Consider the following 18,644-nt stretch of genomic DNA (forward strand, 5'->3'; position numbering starts at 1 on the left):
GAGTGGCTTGTCGGCCACTTCAGAGAGCAGTTCAAAGTCAACCACGTTGGTGTATCACTGGAGTCACCTATGGGCCCGAGCAGGTAATGTCAGCATGTTTCCTTCCCAATGGGATGGCTCCGTGATCACTTTTACTGATAAGAGCTTTTCATTTGCAGCTTAAAGAAACTGAATTGAAATTCATGCGGTGGGATTTAAGCTGTATTATTAGTCCAGTAACCGAACCTCTACACCACCACAGGCAAATCACAGACTCGAAGCTTAAGTACGGGCACTTGTGCAGAGGGGAGGATGAGAACATAGAAAATCAGTTGACATTTTCTCTTCAACTCGCCTTCATTATTTTAATCCATCACGGGGTCTTTGAATATTTCGATTTAATTCCCCGGCTTACAAATTATACTCTCTCTCCCTCAATCGTTTTCACATCAGCTTCTCTTTTCTTTCTTCTCTCTTTCTATCTCTCCTTTACTTTGGGAATTGGGCTACTCCCCCTCCTCCTCTACACGGGCTCCTTGTCGTTTGGCAAACCAATAAATTTAATTTAGTATCACACAGTTATCTGGGGTGTAAAGATGCCCAATAGATAAAGGTTTGTTTGGGTATGTAATGGTGTCACGGTCTTCCTGGGATATTCTGCGATTTAAAACGATTAAATAGTGCGCTGTCTTTCTATATCAGATTCTCCTTAACGTCTTTTTTTAATCGGAGATAAAAAAAACACTTGGAGTGGACACGTGGGTCTGAAACTGATAGAAATCCGCATCCGGAACTGAAGGGAATCTACTTGGACATCAGAGAGAGTCCGTTCGAAATCAGAGAGGATGAGCAGCACGGATGATAGCAGTCTCTCCTTGGAGGAGAAGCAGTATGAATTTTGTGGACATTCTTTAAAGATCGCTATGTTTCGAGGAACTTCTTTAGGCGTCTCTGCTTTTGTCTGGGGACCTGTAAGTCTAATGCCTCTGTTTCAAGTGTATTGTTTGGGTTTAAAAGTGAACTCCCGACCTATTGGAACGTATTTGCAATTGTCCGCTGTAGTTTTGACTAAACTCGCATGGATTGGAAGCGGGTATCGGTGCCAGCATATCTCCAGAGTCAGCTCCCGCTCTGATTCCGAGGCAGAATGGTACCGGCCCCTTCATGGAGCGTGTTCTTTCTCCACTTGGCAGCGTGGATCTCCTGGGCGGTGTATAATAATGATAATGGTCTGGGATTTCTAAACTGGCTTCCTTTTCAACGGTTGCGGCAGATTCATCGCAACTGAGGTATAAGAAATAAAGACTTGCATTGGTATGGGGCCTTTCACGACCTCAGGGCGCCCCAAAGCGCTTTACAGCCAATGAATTACTTTTGAAGTGTCGTCACCGTTATGGTGTAAGATACTGGACAGACATTTTGCGCACAGCAATATCCCAGAAACAGCAATGAAATAAATGACCAAATATATTGGCCAGGACTCGGGGAGAATTCCCCTGCTCTTCATCCAGTAGTGCCATGGAATCTTTTACGTCTACCTGAGAGGACAGATGGGGCCTTGGTTTAACATCCCATCCGAGGAGTGGCACTGACAGTGTAGCACTCTCTCAGTACTGCACTGAAGTGTCAGCCTCAAGTATCTGGAGTGGGACTTAAACCCACAACATTCTGACTCAGTATGAGTGCTCCCACTGAGCTACAGCTGACACCCACACTGCTTGCGATCTGAGAGTGCACATCTTAGATTCCACAGCTCATTGGTTTTTTTGCACGTGTTTTTTTATAGTAACGCTGTACACCAGGATTTCTGAAGAATTTCAATATCTCTGATCAACAGTATGGCGGACGTGTCGCAATTTGTATCCGACTGTTGTCGGCTGTAATTACTATTTACACTAGTTACTTGCACTGAAAAAATATTTGCACAGTCTAGGACCCACACAACACCACCGGCATAAAACAATATTGAAAGAGAAAAACTTGTATTTCGACAGCGCCTTGCACGATCAAAGGACACTCCAAAGCACTATACGAGCGGTGAAGTACTTTTGAAACGTTGACACTGCTGTCATGTCGGGAAACCCAGCAAGTCCCACAAACAGCAATAAGATAAAAGATCAGATAAGTGCTAGTGGCGATGGCTGAGGAATAAACATTGGTCAGAACAATTCCTCTGCTCTTTTTGAATGGCGCCATGTAACCTTTGGCATCCACCTCAAAGGGCAGACGTTTAATGTCTCATTCGAAAAAAGACATGTGACACGGGGCAACGCCCCCTCGGGGCTCTTTGAAGCGTTTGGCTGAATTATGATCTCAAGTCCTCGAGTGGGGTATGAAGCCACAATCCTTCTGAATCACAGACCAGGGGGCTGTACCATTGTGCCAAGACGCCAACTAAGCCGCTTTTGCCACCGAATATATGGAGCCTATTAAAACGGCAGCCTGCAATGACCACTTTCCCCTGTGGAAAGTAACCTTTTGATGTCCAATGACACAAATAGACCAACACCCTGTTGACCAGTGATGTCTTTCGGTTCTGTTAGGTGTCCTCTGATGAAATGTCTATCGCTGATATCATAATCCTGCTTCAACAGTACCATTCGCTCCCCATTCAGAGTCTACAGCCACTCGCCTCAGACTGGTAATGCAGTATAACTGCAGTCTAGGTCTTTATTTTTAAATTCTGATCTCTTTCCTCGGATGCCCACACTGTTCTCACCGTGTACCCAGCTGTGAAAGATGAATACATTATTTGTAAATACCGAACATCCTTTCTTACCCAGTATGTAAAAAGCCCAACAAAAGAGGAATCACTGCTGGATCTAATATTGGGAAATAGATACAGAACAGATAATAGAAGTATGTGTAGGGGACCATCTAGGCAATAACAATCACAACATAATAAGGTTTAAGATAAAGAAGGAGAAGGAGATAAGTAAGAAAAAGACCAAAGTAATAAATTGGAAAAATGTTGATTTTCAGAGGATGAGAATGAAACTAGGAAAGGCAGAGTGGAAAAAATTACTGATAAACAAAGAATCAGAACTGGAGTGGGAAACATTTAAAACAGTGATCAATACAGTCCACTCATAAGTAAGAACAAAACTGGCCAGCAGTGATACTGCATGGGTGAATAAAGAAATAATGGCATAATTGAAACTAAAGAAAAAGGCATACACTAAGTACATAAACAACAAAGGAGGATGACAAATGGGAATATGATAAGGTTAAGAAAGAAGTTTAAAAAAGCAATTCAGAAGGCAAAGAGAAACGATGAAATTAAATTATTAAGGAATATAAAAAGAAATAGAAAAATATTCTACAGACACATAAATAACAAAAGAAAAATCAGGATAGGGATAGGGCCACTAAGAGAAACACAAGATAAACTCACAGGTAATGACAGTGAATTGGCAGAAATATTAAATAATTACTTTGCCTCAGTAATTACCAGGGAGACTAACATGGTGGGCATAACATTAGATGAAGAGATCAAAAAAGATATAAAGATATTTAAGATAGAAAGGGGGGATATAATTGATAAACTAACCAAACTTAGAAAGGATAAAACCCCTGGTCCAGATGGATTGCATCCGTGTGTGTTAAAAGAAGTTTTGGAAGAGATATTAGGGACACTATTACATATATATAAAAATTCATTAGAAAAGAGAATAGTGCCAGAGGACTGGCGGACAGATAATGTTATTCCTGTACTTAAAAAGGGAGATAAAACCAGTCCAGGGAACTATAGACCAATTAGCTTAACGTCAGTGGTAGGAAGGATAATGGAATCGCTACTCAAAGATGTAATAGAATAACATCTAGAAACCGAAAATAACAAAGAAATTCAGCAGGGATTTCAAAAGGGAAGGTCCTGCTTGACCAACCTTATTGGATTCTTTGAAGAAGTAGCAGAAAGGGTCGGCAGGATAATGCAGTAGATGTAATATCTTTGGATTTTCAAAAGACCTTCAAAAACGTACCGCATTATAGACTCACGACTAAAGTCAGAGCATGCGGAGTCAGTGGATAAGTGGCAGAATTGATAGCAAGTTAGCTAGAAAACAGAGAATAGGGTTAAAGATAGGTACTCACACTGGCAAAAGGTGACAAGTGGTGTTCCACTGTTCACCATTTACATAAATGTTTTGGAAGTGCAATTTCAAAATTTGTGGATGACACCAAGTTGGGAGGTATAGTTAATATCCATAGATGGACTGTGACAAAATATAGGAAGACATTAATGAACTTGCAGAATGGGTGTGTAATTTGCAAATGAATTTCAATATAGAAAAGTGTGAGCTATTACATTTTGGTAGGAAGAATAAGGAGGCCACATGCTGCTTGGATAACAAGAGTCAAAATGGGGTAGAGGAGCAGAGAGAAATGGGGGTCCAAATGCACAGATACACAAATCACTAAAAGTAGTGACGCAGGTTAATAAGGCCTGAATAAAAAAGCAAACCAAGCACTGAGGTTCATTTCTAGAAGGATAGAATTGAAAAGCAGAGAAGCTATATTAAACTTATATAGAATCTTGATTCAACCACACTTGGAGTGAACAGTTCTGGTCTCCATTTTACAAAAATATAGAGGCATAGGAGAAGGTGCAAAAAAGATTTACTAGGATGATACCAGAACTGAGAGGTTATACCAATCAGGAAAGATTGAACAGGCTGGGGCTCTTTTCTCCAGAAAAGAGAAGACTGAGGGGTGACCTGATGGAGGCTTTGAAGACTATGAAAGGATTTTGTAGGGTAGACGTGGAAAACATGTTTCCAGTTCCGGAGGAGACCAGAACTCGGGGTCATAAATATAAGATCTTCACTAATGAATCCAATAGAGAATTCAGGAGAAACTTCTTTACCCAGAGAATGGATACAACGTGGAACTCGCTACCACAAGGAATAGTTGAGGCGACTAGCATAGATGCATTTAAGGGGAATCTAGATAAAGAAATGAAGGAGAAAGGAATGGAAGGATATGCTGATAGGATTAGTTGAAGTTGGGAGGGAGGAGGCTGATTTGGAGCATAAACAACAGCATGGACCTATTGGGTTGAATGGCCTGTTTCTGTGCTGTACATTCTATGTAATTCTATGTAAGGGGTGGGAAGGGAATGAATGGCTATAGTCGGATTGGAACACTCCATGTTCCATTATACATCTCTCATCTCCTGAATTCTCCATAGACCAACCCCTGCCCCACACCGAAATCAAGAAGTTGGGAAGGTGACCTGTGAGCAGGACTCTGTCAAGGCCGCTCTGACCTGCCCACATGAAGTTGACTGAGTGACCTTTCAACAATGACCCCATCCCCGGCAACAATCCTTTCCCCCCTCTTCCCACATTGTCCTAGTGCTTTGTGCACCTTGTAAATTGATTCGCTTTAATATGAATGTGTTTTTTTCAGGGGCTTGTCCTTTGTCGCTACTTTGAGGATGAGAAGTTTAATTTTACTGGGAAGAAGGTGCTTGAACTGGGATCTGGCACTGGGATTGTGGGGATTTTAGCGGTGCTGCTGGGTAAGTTAATTCTGCAGTTATTATTCATAGTATTTATCCCTTCAGTTAGTAATTAAAATGCTTATCCCTATAGTTATGATTCATAGTCCTTACTACAATAGTTACTGTTCACTGTGACTATTAATTTATTTACTATTCGTAGTGCTTAAAATTCATAAATATTATTCATGGTGCTTACCCCTCTAGTTGTTATTTATAATCTATAGGTACAATTATAGAGCTGACCCAAATAGTTACTATTAATCGCAGATATCCCTATAGTTAGTACTTGTAGGGGTTACCCCATAGTAATTATTTGTAGTGCATCGTGCTAAAATAACTATTTGTAGTTGTTACTCCGATCATTGGTTTTCGTCTTTCTTGCCTCTCCAGTGACTACATGCAGTCCATCCTCCGATAATTCCACTTCAAGGTGTTAACCCATATAGTCACTGTGAGGAACATAGGAACAGGAGTAGGCCATTCAGCCCCTCGAGTCTGTTCCACCATTCAATTAGATTATGACTGAACTGTATTTTAACTCCATTTATCTGCATTGATTCCATATCCCTTAATACCCTTATTTCACAAAATTAGATCAATCTCAGTTTTGAGTTTTACAATTTTACCCCCTGCCTCAACAGCATTTTGGGGAGAGAGTTCCAGATTTCCACCACCCTTTGTGTGATGAAGTGCTTCCTGACATTACCCTTGAATGGCCTCACTCTAAGTTTAAAGGTATGCACCCATGTTCTGGACTACCCGATCAGAAAAAATAGTTTCTCTCTATCTACCCTATCAAAACCTTTAATCAGAGAATGATAGAATTATAAAATAATACAGCACAGAAAGAGACCATTCAGCCCATCATGCCTGTGCCAGCTCTTTGGTAGAGCTGTCCAATTAGTCCCACTCCCCAGCTCTTTCCCCATAGATCTGCACATTGATTCCCTTCAAGTATTTATCCAAATCCCTTTTCAAAGTTACTATTGAATCTGCTTCCACCACCCTTTCAGGCAGTGCATTCCAGATCACAGCAACTCATTGCAATTTCTTTCCCTCATGTCGCCTCTCGTTCTTTTGCCAATCACGTTAAGTCTGTGTCCTTTGGCTATTGACCCTTCTGCCACTGGAAACAGTTTCTCCTTATTTACTCTCATTCATGATTTTGAACACCTCTACCAAATCACCTCTTAACATTCTCTGCATTAGCTTCTCCAGTCTCTCCACATAACTGAAGTCCCTCATCCCTGGAACCATTCTAGTAAATCTCTTCTGCACCCTCTCCAAGGCCTTGACATCCTTCCTAAAGTGTGGTGCCCAGAATTGAACACAATACTCCAGCTGATGCCTAACCAGTGTTTTATAAAGGTTCAAGATAACTCCTTGCTTTTGTACTCTATGCCTCTATTAATAAAGCCCATGATCCGATCTGCTTTTTTAACAGCCTTCTCAACTTGTCCTGCCACCTTCAAAGATTTGTGTACATAAACCCCCAGGTCTCTCTGTTCCTGCACCCCCTTTAAAATTGTACCATTTAGTTTATATTTCTTCTCCTCATTCTTCAAAGCAAAATGTATCAAAAGCAAAATGCCTTATATTTCATCTGCCACGTGTCTGCCCATTTCACCATTCTGTCTATGTTCTCCTGAAGTCTGTTACCGTCCTTCTCATTGTTTACTACATTCTGAAATTCGTGTAATCTGCAAACTTTGAAATTGTGCCCTGCATACCCAAGTCCAGGACACAATTTGCCCAGAAATTGCTGTCAAAATAACAGTGAGGCTGGTGGCATTATTTATGTGCAAAGCGCAGAGCAACTCCAGGCGAGCGCAGATGCGAGGTTAAACATGAAAATCCGGAAATTGTGCCACTCCACCGTTAGCTTCATGAAAATTGCATCTCACTCTCTGCCTCTCCATTCAAATGCATTGAACAGCATGAAGTTCCTGTACTTGCACGGCAGATATTAACTAAACTCACCATAGAAAGTTAGGGCTTGTCCATTTCTGTCTAAGTATCCTTTTTAACGGCATGATAAGTGATAATTACTGCCAAACAACCTCTCTGGCACTGAAAATTAACTGTTATAAGTGTGGAGTCACATTCCTTCAGCTTTTAATTGTTGTTAGAGATTTTTCTTAAATTTAAATAAATTATTTTAAACTGTTTTATTTGTCTCTTTTATCCCTCTCTCTCTTAATCCAATCTTTCTTTGCCTCTCTGTATTTCTCTATCTGTATCTGATTTGACATTGAATTCATTATTCTAACTTCCACTTCCTCGTTCAGACTCTGCGCTGCTCATTGCACAATCCTTCAATCTGATTGGTGAAGATGATACACAGTTGTTTCCCCTGTTTACACAGATCCCAGATGCCCTGTAGAGGGCGCTGCACCATTTCCATCTCCCACTTCCAGCAACTTCCATTGAAAGATCTCATGGAAATGAAACAGGCAACGGCAAGTCTAACTAACAGCGGGTGCCTTTCGTTGACCAGCTACAGCAAATTCTGGCCCATTATATATCAAAAAGAGCAGTAGTCCTAATACTGACCCCTGGTGAACACCAATGTAAACTTCCCTCCAGTCTCAAAAACACCATTAATCTCTCCTTTCTGTCCCCTGGCCAATTTTGTATCCATGCTGCCACTGTCCCTTTAATCCAATGGGCTTCAAATTTGCTAACAAGCCTGTTATGTGGTACTTTATCCAACGCCTTTTGAAAGTTTATATACACAACATCAACCACACCTCCCTCAACAACCCACTCCGTTACTTCATCAAAGAATTTAATCAAGTTAGTCAAACACAATCTGTGCTAACTTTCACTTATTAGCCCATACTTTTCCAAGTGCCAATTAATTTTATCCCAGATAATTTTCTATAAATGTTTCCCCATCACTGACATTAGGCTGATTTGTCTGTAATTGCCGGGTTTATCCTGCTCTCCTTTTTTGTAAAGGGGTGCAACATTTGCAATCCTCCAGTCTTCTGGCACAACCCCTATATCTAAGGAGGAATGGAAGATTGTGGCCAGAGCCTCTGCAATTTCCACCCTTACTTCCCTCAATAACCTAGGATGCATTCCATCTGGACCGGGTGACTTTTCTACTTTGAGTATTGCCAACCTTTTAAGTACCTCTTCTTTGTCTATTTTTATTCTATCCAATATCGCTACTACCTCCTCCTTTACTGCAAAATTAGCAGCATCCTCTTCTCTAGTAAAGACAGATGCAATGTACTCATTTCGTACCTCCACAAGAAGATCTCCTTTTTTGTCCCTAATCAGCCCCAACCTTCCTTTGACTGCCCTTTCACTATTTATATGTTTATAAAAGACTTTTGGGTTCCCTTTTATGTTACCTGCTAATCTATTCTCATATTCTCTCTTTGCCCCTCTTATTCCCTTTTTTAGATCTCCTCTGTACTTTCTGTATCCAGCCTGGTTCTCTACTTTATTATGAACCTTCCATTCGTCATAAGCCTCCTTTTTCTGTTTCATTTTAATCTCTATATCTTTAGTCATCCAAGGAGCTCTACATTTGGATGCCCTTCCTTTCCTCCTCATGGGAATGTGTCTACTCTGTACTCGAACTATCTCTTCCTTGAAGGCCTCCCATTGTTCAATTACTGATTTGCCTATCAATTTTTGATTCCAATCCACCAGGGCAAGATCCTTTTTCAACTCACTGAAATTAGCCCTCCTCCAGTGAAGTATTTTTTTCTGCTTGATTGTTCCTTATCCTTTTCCATAACTATTCTAAACCTGATGATATTATGATCACTGTTCCCCAAATCCTCCCCCACTGAAACATGCTCCACTTCATTCCCCAGAACTAGATCCAGCACTGCTTCCTTCCTCATTGGACTGGAAACACACTGTGCCAGAAAGTTCTCTTATACATATTTCAGGAATTCCTCCCCTTCTCTGCCCTTAATACTGTTGCTATTCCAGTCTATATTAGGATAAATGAAGTCCCCCATTATCACTGCTCTATAGTTCTTGTTTCTTTCAAAATTTGAATGCAAATCTTCTCCTCTATCTCGTTCCCACTTTTGGTGGCCTGTAGTATGCACCCAGTGGTGTAATAACTCATAGGAACATCGGAACATGGGGACATAGATATTAAAATGAAACAAAAAAGCTCCTCTATTGTTCCTTAAATATACCCAAATAGAGTCTTTGACCCCTCAACTGCATCATCCATTTCCAGTGCTATAAAAGTTTCTTTGATCAATACTGCCACCCACTTCTTTTTTTCTTCCCTATCTTTCCTGAATACTTGTAGCCAGGAAGATTAAGAGGGAAAGATTCGATAAGGACCGTTTTCGGGAGGGGGTCGCATGATGCGTTAGTACCCCGTGCCCGATGGCCCCTATGGAGGCAGCACATGAACTTCATGCTGCCTGCAACTTACCATGATATATCTGTACAGCCTCTCAGCAGCATGGGTAGCACCGGCTGCACGGACCATGATATCTCCTTGCAGCCAGCACTACCCGCGCTGCTGGGAGGCTGCACGGAGAATGAGGAACTTGGAAATGGGTTGTGCACAGCGAATATCATCAGCAGCCTGCACGTCTTAAAGGTACAGGTGCACATTTCAAATGGTAGATAAACAGCTTACTTGGAGAAGGGAAAAATGGCCACGAGGATAGCAGGACTGGCACGAGAGAGGGCTCCATGCTTCTCCGATGATGCTCTCGAGGCCCTGGTGGAAGGGGTGGATGAAAGGAGAGCCAACATACACCCGCAGGGTGGCCTGAGACCCTCCAGACAGCAGTTCCACAGGCATTGGCAGGCTGTGGCGCAGGAAGTCCACGTGGGTGCAGTGCCGAAAGAAGTTCAGTGATTTGACACGAGTGGTCAAGGTGGGTGAATGCAAGTGTCAAGTGGCACATCCTACCAACTGCACCACTGCTCCACGCATCACAGTCTCCGTCACCCACCCACCAACAAACACTGCCCATTCATACAAAATGCTGCACTCAGCATGCTGCATCTCACCCACACATAGTACCACATTTGCAGGCCACAGAACCACCGCTCACAAGTCACACAAACTGGCAGCTATTCGATTTTGCATTAGGTGGTGGTTTTATTTATGTAGTTGGCTGAGAGGGAAACAAATGTGTAATCAGATGGAGGGCGATTTGATTACTTTGTGGGAGCGGAAAGGTGGGGAGTGTAGGACTGTTGGTGAGTTGGGGGATGTAGTTCACATTATTGATAGTGAGCACGGATCAGGCGAGCATGCAGAGCCCTTGCAGACAAGGCGTGTGGTTCCTGTTGCACCTTTGTGTCTTCCTCCATCTCCTCTTCCAGCTCCACCCCCTCCTCCTCCTCAGCCTATTCCTCCTCCACCTCCTCAGCCTCCTCCTCCTCCACCTCTGGCTCAGGGTCAACTCCAATCAATAGTGGCAAAGGCTGGTCCCTCATGACGGCGAGGTTGTGCAGCATGCAGCAGACCACCACAAATCTGTCCACCCGCTCAGGGGAGAACTGCAGGGCAGTGGAAGCGTTGTTTGAGGAGGTCTATGGTGTGCTCCACAGTGTTGCATGTGGCAGCATGGCTCTCATTATAGGCCTGATGTGTACGTGTGCATGGGTTCCTGACTGGTGTCATGAGCCATGGCGTGAGGGGATAGACTTTGTCACCCTGTAACCAGCCTTTGACTTGCCGAGGCGGGTGAAAGATAGCTGGCCCGTTGGACTGCCGCATAACAAAGGTGACGTGACTGCTCCCAGGGTAGTGGGCATCGACCTCCATGATTCGATGCGTGTGGTCACACACCAGCTGCACGTTGAGGGAGTTGGTTGACGAAGACGGCTGAGTTGATGTGCGGGGCACACAGGGCAATATGTGTGCAGTCAATGGCACCCTGCACCATGGGGAAGCCAACAATGCTGTTGAACCCCCGTGCTCACTCGTTCTGATTGTCTCTGTGGAGAGGGAAAGTGATGAACCTGTTCCTCATCTGGTACAGTGCGTCTGTGACCTCCCTTATGCAGCAGTGCACTGCATACTGAAAGATGTTGCACATGTCACCAGCAGAGCCTGAAATGCTCCTGAGCCGTAGAAATTCAGTGCCATGGTGACCTTCACAGCCACAGGCAATGCTGTCCTCGCCCTGCTCTGATGCTGCAGTTGTGGCCGCACCAGTTGACAGATCTCGGTCACGGCTTCCTTGTGAACCTCAGGCATCGGATGTAATCCTCCTTGGTCACATTGAGGTAAGATAATTGGTCCCGGAAGGCTGTCATTGGGTAGGGCCTCCTGCTCAGTGCCTTATGCCTCCTCGTCCTCCATGACCTGCTATGCGTGGCCGCTCTGCATGCTCCCAGTCGTGCTCAATGCCCAGCAGACCGCCCATGGTTCCCAGGAATGTTGTTCAACCACGGTTTTAACTTTCCGAACCATAACACAATACCTGCCAAAGCACTCTCGAATGTAATGTAGGAACTCTCAATAAGAATAGGGAGCTTCAAAATCACTTCCTACTCCTCCAGCAGCAAGAAGCAATAATCCAGCAACTAACCTGCAACATCTGCATGGCCCCTTTAAATAGCGCTGGTGGGGGGTCCATCAGGCACTGTAAGACACGTTCAGATGGTCGTGGATAAAACTGTGCGTTGAGTTGAGCGTTAATGTCCAAAATTGTGTCTATCACTTTAAATCAGCGCTGGAAACGTGTGTGCGCATCCAAAGGCACCATCTTGGATGTCAGGGAGGCCGTTTAGCGCCGAAATAACGGGTGCTACACGGCCCAATTTAGCGCCAGTAGTTCCCAATCCTCCCCTTCTTTGAGTCATGTCGCTGCTACTGCCACTATATCACAGTCCAATGTGGTGACTTGTGTCTGCAGCTCGCCAACTTTATTTACCTAGCTACGTGCACATGCAATCCAAACCCATCTTCAACTGCCTCGCATTTGCCCCCTATCTGGTCCCTCCTATTTCTGAACTATTCTTTATTCTATTGTTATTTGTCTCTCCCATTTCTTTGTGCACCTTGTTTCTCCTCTCTAATGTTTTATCCTGATACCCATCCCTCTCCCAAATTCATTTAAACCCTCCTCCACAGCACTAGTTAACTTCCCCCGAGGACATTAGTCCCAGCTCTATTGAGGTGCAACCTGTCCATCTTGAACCCTCTTGCCCTAGAACTGATCCTAATGCCACAGGAATCTGTAGTCCTCCCTCCTGCACCATTTCTCCAGTCATGCATTAACCTGTTTTATCCTACTATTCCTATACTCACCAGCACGTGGCACTGGGAGTAATCCAGAGATCATTACCTTTGAGGTCCTGCTTTTTAACTTCCTCCCTAGCTCTTGAAACTCTGACTGCAGGACCTCAACCCTTTTCCTTCCTAAATCATTGGTTTTCACATGATTTCTGGCCCCCACCTCAAATGTTCTGCACCCTCTCAGTGATGTCCTTTACCCTGGCACAAGCGAGGCAACCCAACATACCGGACTTATGTTGGCGGTTGCCGAAAAGCCAGTCTGTTCCCCTAACAGTTGAAACCCCTATAACTACTGCATTCCTGTGATTCACTGTCTCCCTCCACCTCCCCCACCCCCCACCCCATGCAGTTCTTTTCCCCATGGTGCCATGCTCCGGACTGTGCTCCTTCAAGGTGTCGTCACCATCACCGGTATTTAATACTGAAAACAGGCTAGTAAGTGCCACACTACCAGAGGATTCCTGCATTGCCTCCCCCTTCCTACCCTGCCAGATGGCCAACCATTTACTGGGCGCTCTCTGTGGCTGACCACCTCCTGGAACATATGATTCAGGAAATTCTCAGCCTCCCTGAGACCTGAAGTGTCCTGGATTTCCCAAATGGAGCAGGAATTGCAGCCAATGGGTCTCAGCTGTCCCACCATTCCATTTAGAGTCTATTTATAATATATTCTTATTTATTACAATTTTGGATCACTTTAGTGTTAGTATCTCCTACTTCGTTTATTTTATCCCCTTAGATACTTATCCTAAATACTTAGCTGTAATTCCTCGGGCTCCACCCTCTGCGCTGGTCGTGATGTCACTTCTTCAGTTTTCCCCCTGTGCTGTTTATGTTCCTCAGACCTCCCTCGATGCTCTCTGCCACTCGAACTGTGCCTGTGCTGTTTATGTTCCACAGGCCTCCCGCGATGCTCCCTCTTAAATACCTCAATTAGATCACCCATTATTCTTCTATATTCAAGGAATTAGAAGCCTCGTCTATGCAACTTGTCCTCACAATTTAACCCTTTTAACCCCGGTATCATTCTGGTGAATCTGCACTGCACCCTATCTAAGGCCTGTGTATCCTTCCTGAGGTGCGGTGGCCAGAAACGAACGCAGTTCTCCAGATGTGGTCGAACCAGAGCTTTATACAACCAGAGCATAACTTCTATCCCTTTGTATTGTAACCCATGTGAGATAAAGGCTAACATTCCATTAGCCTTTTAAATTATTTTTTGTATCTGTCCACTAGTTTTTAGTGATTTATGTACATGGACGCGTAAATCTCTCTGCTCTTCCGCAGTTCTTGACTTCTTACCATTGAGAAAATACTCTGATCTATCTTTCTTAGGTCCAAAGTGGATGACCTCATCTTTCCCCACATTGAACTCCATCTGCCACAGTTTTGTCCATTCACTTAATCTATCAATGTCCCTTTGCAACTTTCTGCTCCCATCTAAATGCTTATTGTGCCATCTAACTTACTGTCGCCAGCAAACTTGGATAAACGGCTCCCTATTCCTTTCATCTAATTCATTTATAAATATTGTGAAAAGCTGAGGACCCAGTTCAGATCACTGGGGATCACCACTTGTCAAATCCTGCCAATTTGAGCACATGCCCATTATCCCTACTCTCTACTTCCTACCTGTTTTTTTATATTCGTTCACGGGATGTGGGCATCACTGACGAGACAAGCATTCATTACCCATCCCTAATTGCCCTTGAGAAGGTGGTGGTGAGCCGCCTTCTTGAACTGCTGCAGTCCGTGTGGTGAAGGTTCTCCCACAGTGCTGTTAGGAAGGGAGTTCCAGGATTTTGACCCAGCGATAATGAAGGAACGGCGATATATTTCCAAGTCGGGACGGTGTGTGACTTGGAGGGGAACGTGCAGGTGGTGTTGTTCCCATGTGCCTGCTGCTCTTGTCCTTCCAGGTGGTAGAGGTTGTGGGTTTGGGAGGTGCTGTCGAAGAAGCTTTGGCGAGTTGCTGCAGTGCATCCTGTGGATGGTACACACTGCAGCCACTGTGCGCCGGTGGTGAAGGGAGTGAATGTTTAGGGGTGGATGGGGTGCCAATCAAGCCGGCTGCTTTGTCCTGGATGGTGTCAAGCTTCTTGAGTGTTGTTGGAGCTGCATTCATCCAGGCAAGTGGAGAGTATTCCATCACACTCCTGACTTGTGTCTTGTAGATGGTGGAAAGGCTTTGGAGAGTCAGGAGGTGAGTCACTCGCCACAGAATACCCAGCCTCTGACCTGCTTTTGTAGCCACAGTATTTATCTGGCCGGTCCAGTTAAGTTTCTGGTCAATGGTGACCCCCAGGATTTTGATGGTGGGGGATTTGTTGATAGTAATGCCGTTGAATGTCAAGGGGATGTGGTTAGACTCTCTCTTGTTGGAGATGGTCATTGCCTGGCACTTTCCTAACCAATTCCCTACCCATATCAATATGTTGCCTCTAGTTCCATGCACTTTCATTCTTATGTGGAACCTTATCGAATACCTTCTGGAAGTCCATATAAATAATATCCATAGATGCTCCCTTGTCTACCACGTTCCTGACCTCCTCAAAAATTTCAAATGGTTTAGTTATACAGGACTTACCCTTTACAAATCCATGCTGGCTCTCCTGATCAGTTCATATTTGTCCAAGTGCTATTCATAGTGAATACCCCTGTAATAATTATTCATGACGGTTACCCCTTTAATTAACATTTATAGTGCTTAGTACTGTGATGAATATTGATTATCTTTACCCTACTTCTTTCTATGCGTATTGTACACTCCTATAATTACTATTCATAATGCTTATCCCGATAATTACTATGCGTTGTACATAAGCCTCCAGTCATTGTGTGTACACCCATAATTACTATTCCAGTGCATACCTCTCTAATTACTATTAATGATGGTTGCCGCTAAAATTAACAGTCTTAGTGCTTATATTGATTATTCGTAGAGTTAATCCCAATAATTACTATTTAGTTTTACCCCTACAGTTTCTATTCATAGCGACTAGCCCTATAATTACTAGTCACATTGTTTACCGCTATAAATATTATTCGTATGCTGACCTGTAAAATTGGAGTACATACCCTTTATCCATACTCTCTATCTCCTACATCCTAACCAATTCCCTACCCATGTCAACAAGTTGCCTCTTTCATTTTTGTGTACTGTCTCTTATGTGGAACCTTATTGAATGCCTTCTGGAACGCCACATAAATAATATCCATAGGCGCTTCCCTTATCAACCACGATCCTGACCTCCTCAAACAAATTCAACTGGGTTAGTTATATACATGACTTACACTTTACAAATCCATGCTGGCTTTCTTGATCAGTTCATATTTGTCGAAGTGTTATTCACAGTGAACATCTCTGTAATAACTATTCATGGTGGGTACCCCTATAATTATCATTCGTATGGTTAGTACTGTAATTACTTTGATAATCTTTACCCTTCTTTCTATTCATATTGCACACTATTCATAGTGCTCACTTTTATAGTTTCTATTCGTAGTGCATAACCCTCTGTTCGTTGTGCATATACCCATAATTACTATTCCAGTGCATAGCTCTGTAATTACTATTCATGACGGTTGCCACTAACATTAATATTCTTAGTGCTTATATTTACTATTCGTAATGTTGATCCCAATAGTTAATATTTCGTTTTACCCCTACAGTTTCTATTCATGGCGACTAGCCCTATAATTACTAGTCACATTGTTTACCACTATAATTGTTATTCATAGTGCTTACCGGTAAAATTACGATTCATAGTACTACCGCTATAATTACTATTCACAATGCTTATCTCTATAGATTCTATTCCTATATTTACAATCTTCTTATCGCAATCGTTCACTCAGGCGTTTAAAATATATTTAAGCTGAGTGCATCGAATACAAAATATTCTTGTCATTCAATAATTTGTTCAAAATATCGTATCTACAGCTCCCGTCGGCTCAGAGAATTCATCCACTGACTTACTGGGCCATATGAACAAGGAAAGCTGATTTGTTAGCATACGTCAGCCGGGGGTGGGTGAGGGTGGGGTGGGGGGGGTTGGGGTGTTACAATTGGCGCGAGTGGGGCGCTTCAGTTGACGGTGATCCGGGCGTCACAACTGGCGGTGATAAGCGCATTACAATTGAGCTCAGTGCCCTTGAGCTATGGTGAGGAAATTCGAGTTGGGCTTTCGCTTCTGACACTATCCGATGGGCCACCAACACCCACATCAACAGTGGTCGCTTAGGGCAGGTGTCAGAGCATAATCGGTCCTCCCTGGGCCCATATCCCAAAACGGAGTCAATGTTTTCAGGAGAGGTGAGAAGGATTAGAAAGAAAACTCTTGTCTTGTGGGACATGTGTACAAATCAGTGGATTTCCACATCCAGCAGCAGCACCACAGGAAATCACAGTGATCAACACAGGGATTGGTCGGGTCCAATAATACTCGTATTGCCTCAGTAACAAGGAGAAACGATGCAAACCATTACAGAATGACCCAAAAAGCATTCAATGGAATATTGTTAAGGTATAATTATTACTTGCACATTAATTCATACTAGACCCAGCTTCATATCCAAGGATCCAACGGACTGCTGGCGACCCAACTAGATTTCAGAGAAAGGATCCAAGTCGGCAATCTGCCAATAGGATGGAATTCGAAGTTGCTGGTAGATTAATGTTCCGTCACTAGATGTCACTAGCACCGTCCCTAATTGCTACACTCTACCCTAACCTATGGAACATGTCATCAACATTAAAAATTACAGCGCCAAACCTCCTGGGCTGGTCCCAGATTACGAATATTTGATCTTAATAATTTTCCCCGCAACACTCCATGGTACTTAATATAAGTGTCTTCTTAAAGCTACGTTAATGAAAAAGTTTTAACGGGAAAGCGAGTTCAGGTTCTAAATCTTTCCCTGTCCATTTTATTCTGTTCGCCTGAAAAAAAGATTGGATTAGGCAAGGCTAAATTATTCCGCGTGTTTAAAAGCTGGGCACTTTTTTTTAGCACCGAACAAGATATCTCTATATACGCAATGGCAAACTGGTAGAATTGTAACACTGTAAAATTCCCACAGACCTGAATGTTTCGAATTGATCAGGCGTTGGAGAAGATTCACGCTAAAGTAATGTGAACGCTTCCTTGCCCAACGCAGTACCCACTAGCACCGATTTCTGATCTTCCTGTGAAACCTACATTGCAGACAACGCATGTAGAACAGGCGCGTGTGGGTGATCTCAACTTACTGAATCCCCTTCAGGACATGTGCTCCGTACTCTGTGGGCCATTCTGCTTCTGTCTGGCTCTTTGGCTCAAGGCCACTGCGAATTGCCCAGAGAGATACCTTCTATTTAGAGAATTCTACTTTTCTTTCTCTTCCCGTGATCAGAATGTATGTTGCAACTCGTGCTGCGGAGAAATCGTAGGGTAAATGTGTTGGTTTTTTTTTTGCCAGGTGGAGATGTCACCATGACGGACAGAGCGTACGTTTTGAAGCAAATAGAACATAACGTGTCTGCTAACATTCCAGTCACCTCCAGACACCGTTCAAAAATCCGAGCCCTTGCTTGGGGTAACGATCAGAATAATTTTCCAACCGACTTTGATATCATCCTCGGGTCGGACATTGTGTACAACCCATCGCAATTTCTAAGACTTGTAATGACACTGTTGAATATCGCCAACGAAAAAACTACCATTTACCTGTCTTCGGATGTGAAGTACAGAGAGGGGGCCGCCAATTTCCACGAGGAGATCCTTCCAACGAGGTTCAACTGCGAGCTCATTCATACAAGCGGCAGTAACTGTATTTACAAAGTGACCAAAAAAGTTCGAAGGGATGAGGACTAGTATCTGATGCAGAGACGGAGAGAGTGCGATCAATGTCTCACTGAACACCACTCAA

The 18,644-nt window shown here is 43.4% G+C and overlaps 1 protein-coding gene across 1 annotated transcript; it reads left to right on the forward strand.

Moving 5' to 3' along the window:
• The first annotated feature begins 824 nt into the window (after nucleotides 1-824).
• Nucleotides 825-18,589, forward strand: LOC137326663 (EEF1A lysine methyltransferase 3-like). Its single transcript, XM_067991965.1, has 3 exons — nucleotides 825-950; nucleotides 5,392-5,503; nucleotides 18,195-18,589. Exons 1-3 carry the CDS (start codon nucleotides 825-827, stop codon nucleotides 18,587-18,589), a joined length of 633 nt encoding a protein of 210 aa, XP_067848066.1.
• Nucleotides 18,590-18,644: the final 55 nt, after the last annotated feature.

Source organism: Heptranchias perlo, chromosome 10, assembly GCF_035084215.1.
Source record: "Heptranchias perlo isolate sHepPer1 chromosome 10, sHepPer1.hap1, whole genome shotgun sequence".
Lineage (NCBI taxonomy): Eukaryota > Metazoa > Chordata > Chondrichthyes > Hexanchiformes > Hexanchidae > Heptranchias > Heptranchias perlo.

Bases quoted from the DNA above. Each gene is read 5' to 3' on its own strand.
- LOC137326663 (XM_067991965.1), top strand. From the start codon at position 825: ATGAGCAGCACGGATGATAGCAGTCTCTCCTTGGAGGAGAAGCAGTAT. The intron at 951-5,391 runs GTAAGTCTAATG...TGTTTTTTTCAG, and splicing joins CTGCTTTTGTCTGGGGACCT to GGGCTTGTCCTTTGTCGCTA. The intron at 5,504-18,194 runs GTAAGTTAATTC...TTTTTTTGCCAG, and splicing joins GATTTTAGCGGTGCTGCTGG to GTGGAGATGTCACCATGACG.